Source organism: Cyprinodon tularosa, unplaced genomic scaffold (genome assembly GCF_016077235.1).
Source record: "Cyprinodon tularosa strain WSP-4 unplaced genomic scaffold, ASM1607723v1 ctg462, whole genome shotgun sequence".
Classification (NCBI taxonomy): Eukaryota; Metazoa; Chordata; class Actinopteri; order Cyprinodontiformes; family Cyprinodontidae; genus Cyprinodon; species Cyprinodon tularosa.
In genome coordinates, this window is record NW_024039188.1 from 547,325 (window position 1) to 553,254 (window position 5,930).

Genomic DNA, 5,930 nt, shown 5'->3' on the forward strand with positions numbered 1-5,930 from the left:
ACAGATGGTCATGGCACAGGGTTTATACAGGAACGAGTAACTCTAATTTAATACTTTTTAATGCACTTTTAATGCTCTTAGAAATTATTTTAATGCCATCAACAAGTAGCCATGAGCCTCACATTTATATATATAAAAACACGGCAAAATCCTTCGTCATCTTCACCATCAACAGGCTGCAGCCTGGAGCTTCTTTTCCAAACGTACGGCTTTACAATCAACCACAAGCAGTTCAGCGCAAACACCCGGAATATATCTGACAATATCGTTTTAATAAACTTTTTTTTTTCTAAATAAAGCTTTTAAATGCCACAATAATCACATTTAATTAATTTTTATCCCAATTAAGGCCTTAAGTCAAAAAATAATAATTGGATGACTTTTAATGATTTGCTGGATCCCTGTGGCATCTGTAAAGCTATTATCTTTTAGAGGAAGGAAGGAAGGAAGGAAGGAAGGAAGGAAGGAAGGAAGGAAGGAAGGAAGGAAGGAAGGAAGGAAGGAAGGAAGGAAGGAAGGAAGGAAGGAAGGAAGGAAGGAAGGAAGGAAGGAAGGAAGGAAGGGTGTTGTTTTTTTATTTTGATTCTTAGGTCCTACCATAGAGATGCCCTCTGATTTACCCGTTTAGATATAATAAAGTTTAAAAACCAGGATGTGGAGAATGTCCTTAATACCACAGCGACATTAACAGCTGCTGATTAGGAACATTCTTCGTGATTTAATTAATTTATCAATGGACAACATTTACTTTACTAAGGTTATAGCTGATGTCTCTACAGGTGATGCAGATCTTCAGCAGTAGGTTTTCCACATATTGGTCTAGTTAAGTAAGCAAGCAAGCAAGCAAGGAAGGAAGCAAGAAAGGAAGCAAGAAAGAAGGGAAGGAAGCAAGCAAGGAAGGAAGGATTATATTGAATAAAGCTCAGAAATGTCACATTTATTAAGCTCTTATATTGTTTTCTCCAGACTTGATAAAACATTAAATTAAGTGAACGTTGAAGGAATGAGGTGGAAATGTCTTGAGGGTGTGAAAACTTTTCATCAGCTAGAGACATCCCAGTTCATCATCAGTGGCGGTCTGTTCATTCCTGCTCTCCTTCCTTCACCTTTTATTTTCTGAATGACTTGCTGTGTTTCTGGCTGAGGTGGGGGGGTCGCTCCTCCCTCCCTCCCTGGGGTCATTCCATGGGAAAAGAAAGTTTTCCTGCATCCCTGAGAGAAATCCAGTTATTTTCGGACATCACGTCAGCGGTTTGAGTTGCAGCCCAGAAACTTCTTTCCATCACCCAGCTCCCTTTCTTCTCTCTCTCTCTGAACTTGTTGCACAGCTGTGTTGTTCCTTGTTCTCACGCGCGGAGCCGCGCGCCTGCAGCGGCGCACACATGAAGCGGCGGCTTGAGGGAAACGTCAGCAGGTTTGGTCTTGGAGCGGCTTGCAGCGTGACATTGCAGAGCCCGTTGTGCTTTAAAGAGGGATGCATGGAGGCAGATGACGCACTGAGCCACAGGTATTCATTTATGACATTTCTGAGGATCTCTGCAGGGGGCTGGCGATCTGCAGAAAATCTATTCTCTTCTTTGAAACCTGCTTCATTTTTTTCATCCATTTTATTGCTTATTTTTTTGCTCTTTATTTTGGAAAACACCTGCCCATGTGATAACCTTGAGCCTGTGCCACGCTGAGACAACAGGTTCATTACGCACGACTCTCTCTCTAAAAAAATATGTTTTTCCTCCATAAACGATTAATTTATCCCCATAAAATAGCTGGATCTGATTAATCCTGAGCATATGTGCTTGCATGTGTGTTTTTTTTTTGTTTTTGTTTTTAGTCCCCCCCTCAGTGAGAGAGCGTGCACGAACGTCAGCTCGGGGAGGGCAAAGCCTGCTTAAAATGCAGCGAATGTGAGAGACGTGCCCACAGTCCAGACTACAGCAGCGCCTGGACGGGAAAGGTGAAGCGGGGAGGGGGCGGGGGGCACCAGCAGCCCACCCGCAGACGTGACGAGAAGGAGACCCACGGAGTCACCCAGCTGGAGTCCTGAGACGCACAGAGGAGGAGGAGGAGGAGGAGGGGAGTCAGGGAGGACTGAGGGGCGGGAAGCGTCGCCCTTTCCTTGGGGGGGAACCATGACAGTGGTGCCCGGGGAGAACCTGGATGAGACTGTGGCACTGGCCGCGCTGTCCGCCCAGGATGTCTACGACCCGGAGAGAGCCGAGAACCAGGACTGCTGCGAGCGGGTGGTCATCAACATCTCCGGGCTGCGCTTCGAGACGCAGCTGAAGACTCTGGCCCAGTTCCCGTCCACCCTGCTGGGGGACCCGCGCAAGAGGATGCGCTTCTTCGACCCGCTCCGGAACGAGTACTTCTTCGACCGGAACCGACCCAGCTTCGATGCGATCCTTTACTACTACCAGTCCGGGGGTCGGCTCCGGAGACCCGTCAACGTGCCGGTGGACATCTTCATGGAGGAGATCAAATTCTACGAGCTCGGGGAGGAGGTGATCGAGAACTTTAAGGAGGATGAGGGCTTCATCAAGGAGGAGGAGCGGCCGCTGCCGGAGAACGAGTTCCAGCGGCAGGTCTGGCTCCTGTTCGAGTACCCGGAAAGTTCCGGACCCGCCAGGGGCATCGCCATCGTGTCCGTGCTGGTCATCCTCATCTCCATCGTCATCTTCTGCTTGGAGACCTTACCCGAGTTCAGAGAGGAGGCCCGGGTCTTTGAGGAGCTCATCCTGTCCAATGGAACCGCGCGCGCCGACCAGCCGAACCCCTTCACGGACCCTTTCTTCATCGTGGAGACGCTCTGTATCATCTGGTTCTCCTTCGAGCTGCTGGTCCGGTTCCTAGCCTGCCCCAGCAAGCCCGCCTTCTTCAAGAACATCATGAACACCATCGACATCGTGGCCATCATGCCCTACTTCATCACGCTGGGGCTGGAGCTGGCGGAGCACCAGGGGAACGGCCAGCAGGCCATGTCCCTGGCCATCCTCCGGGTCATCCGCCTGGTCCGGGTCTTCCGGATCTTTAAGCTCTCCAGGCACTCCAAGGGGCTGCAGATCCTGGGGAAAACCCTGCAGGCCAGCATGCGGGAGCTGGGGCTGCTCATCTTCTTCCTCTTCATCGGGGTCATCCTCTTCTCCAGCGCCGTGTACTTTGCAGAAACCGATGACCCGCATTCGGGCTTCAGCAGCATCCCGGACGCCTTCTGGTGGGCGGTGGTTTCCATGACGACGGTGGGTTACGGAGACATGTGCCCAGTGACTATAGGGGGGAAGATCGTGGGCTCCCTGTGCGCCATCGCCGGCGTGCTGACCATCGCGCTGCCGGTTCCGGTCATCGTGTCCAACTTCAACTACTTCTACCACCGGGAGACCGAGCACGAGGAGCAGTTCCAGTACACGCACGTGACCTGCGGCCAGCAGCAGCAGCAGCCGTTCGGTGAGTTCAAACGGACGGACAGCCGGCCGTCCCTGTCCAAGTCCGACTACCCGGACAGCGAGGACGCGGACTCCGTCAAATACACCAACTGCAGCCCGCAGAAAGCCTTCAGCGGCAAACTGACGGACGTCTGAGCGCCTGGAGACCGGCGTCTGCTCTGCCATCAGCGGGGACGATTTCAGCTGGAGCCACGGGACGGAAACACGACCTCACCCCCCCCCACACGGTCTTCCATCCTGCAGGAAAACTGATCAGTAGCACTTTATTTACATTAGTGAGCAGCTTTAAGGTTTACATTCTCCTCAAACGGGACCAAATCTGACCCCAGCCTGCAAGGCAACAAGCAGGGTTTACTGCCCCATATGGCTAAAGCCTAATAAATTCAATTAATCAGGCTTGATTTAGCTTTTCCGATCCAACGGCGCCATCTTGCGGTCAGTGCGGCACACCGCGCCTTAGTGGCAGATGCAGTTTCCATGGCAACCTTCCAGACTTTTCTGCGTTGTCTGCTGCAGGAACATAAGTGAGGCTCCAAACCACCATGTTGTGGAAGCCTCCATGTTGTTAAAATCCACACAGACGCGCTTCAGATACAATAAACAGCTAATTATTAATCTGATTAATTAAAATTTTAAACCTCTTGTTGAAAAAAAAAAGTAAAATATTATAATCCTCAGCTTGGTGATATGTTCAAACATGTTTGAGAGCTAAAGCTTTCCCAGAACTGATATTATTGTACTGAAAAAAATATATAGTTTAAGTAAAATATAGAGAGTAAGAAATATTCAAAGTTTTTGTAATTTAATTTATCAAAAATATAAATAAAATTACTTCAGAAATGAAGAGAAAAAAGGAAAATAATATATTTATGCTGTATAGTAGCACAAAAAAAGCTAAAACATTCAATCTTTTGACAATAAAACATTAGTAAGACCATATATTTAATAGATAAATTAATATTTATCTGGTTAAAAACAGTCAAGTCAGACCAGAATTTTAAAAGCCTAAAATAAATCTATTGTATTATATTTTTGTCCCAAATTAAATAATAATTCAGTGTTGATGCACAGAAAAGAAGATGCGAAATCTGCCACAAAGTAGAAAATAGGAGAGAAATTGTCTTTATTTTAATTTAGCTTTCATCTTGGCTTTACAATACATAAAAGAAGGAAACACAAACTGTGATAGTCTTTGAAAACTTTAATCTTTAGATGAAAACATCAGTCGTTTCATAGAGCTCCCCAGGAGACCCGCCCCATACCTGATCCCAGCTGAAGGTCACTCATGGTTGGAGCTTCCTGATCCCTCAGCGCCTGGATGAACCACGGAGCTGATCTGCAAAAAGAAAAACAGTCTGTTTAACGGGCTGATGGAGTAAAAACCTTCCCTCTGCAAAAAGAAAAACAGTCTGTTTAACGGGCTGATGGAGTAAAAACCTTCCCTCTCCCAGTGGAGTTTTCTCAGACTGACGGATGTTTAACAGCTCAGACCAACGCTGGGTTCTGGTCCCCATAGGTGAGTCATCAAACTTTCTGTTTTCAATTCCTGCCTGAACAGCATGTTACAAGTCTTTTTTTCTCCAGCATTTTATTGGGAAGCAGTGGGCTGCCACTGTGTGGCGCCCAGGGAGCAGTGTGGGGTCAAGGGTCTTGCTCAGGGACCCAGAGTGGCAGTCTGTGTAAGTGGGGCTGAAACTCAGAACCTCTGGAACTGAAGCAAACGCCCTAAACCACTTGGCCGCCACTTCCCAGTCTGAAGGTTAAAGGGTTTTCATTTCTTAAACTATTTGGACAAAAGTGAGTTGATGTTTGGGTTAGTAATCAGGTTAATGTTTCCATCTGACCACAGGGTGGCAGTAGAGCAAGCCATAGGATGTTAGAGGTATACACAGTCCTGTTAAAAGACAGATTCTTTTCATGTAAAAACCAAAAACAAAAGATTTTCAGAGCAGATATCTTCAAACGGACATTTATCTGAAGGACTTTTTGATGTTATTATCTAGACGAGAAGACATCTGTTTGTTTGTTTGTTTGTTTTTTTTTTGGGGGGGGGGGGGTGTATGCTTTGCGTCATCACACTGGAAGATGAAGCTCCTCCTCATCTTCAGATTTCTAGCAGGTTTTGTACCAACAGAGAACTGTATTTGTACCCATTTATTAATTATCTTCCTCTCAACCGTTCTGGCCTATAAAAACAGGCACATAGATGACACACACATGATGCTGCCACCACCGTGCCTCTCTATGGGTTCAGTATTTTCTTTCTCATGTAGGGAGTTGCCGACTACAATTTATTCCTTTTTTTTTTCAAATATTTCAGGTTTGGCTCATTAAAAATCAATTCAGTTTGAATATTGATTCAAATTTAAAACTGCATTTGTTTTCTCCTAGCATATAAAGAAGAAACTAAGCTGTTTCTTCTAATTTTGTATTTCATAAATATTGAATAAAATAGGAAATTAACTTAAATAGAATAATGGTAATAAATGC

General features: G+C 46.4%; 1 protein-coding gene across 1 annotated transcript; it reads left to right on the forward strand.

Moving 5' to 3' along the window:
- The first annotated feature begins 1,271 nt into the window (after positions 1–1,271).
- Positions 1,272–3,658, forward strand: LOC119793874 (shaker-related potassium channel tsha2). The gene is made up of 2 exons (XM_038301158.1): positions 1,272–1,507; positions 1,832–3,658. Exon 2 carries the CDS (start codon positions 2,130–2,132, stop codon positions 3,573–3,575), a length of 1,446 nt encoding a protein of 481 aa, XP_038157086.1. The 5' UTR covers positions 1,272–1,507; positions 1,832–2,129; the 3' UTR covers positions 3,576–3,658.
- The last annotated feature ends 2,272 nt before the right edge of the window (positions 3,659–5,930 follow it).

Excerpts from the sequence above, each read along its gene's own strand:
- LOC119793874 (XM_038301158.1), top strand. The coding sequence starts at position 2,130 with ATGACAGTGGTGCCCGGGGAGAACCTGGATGAGACTGTGGCACTGGCC.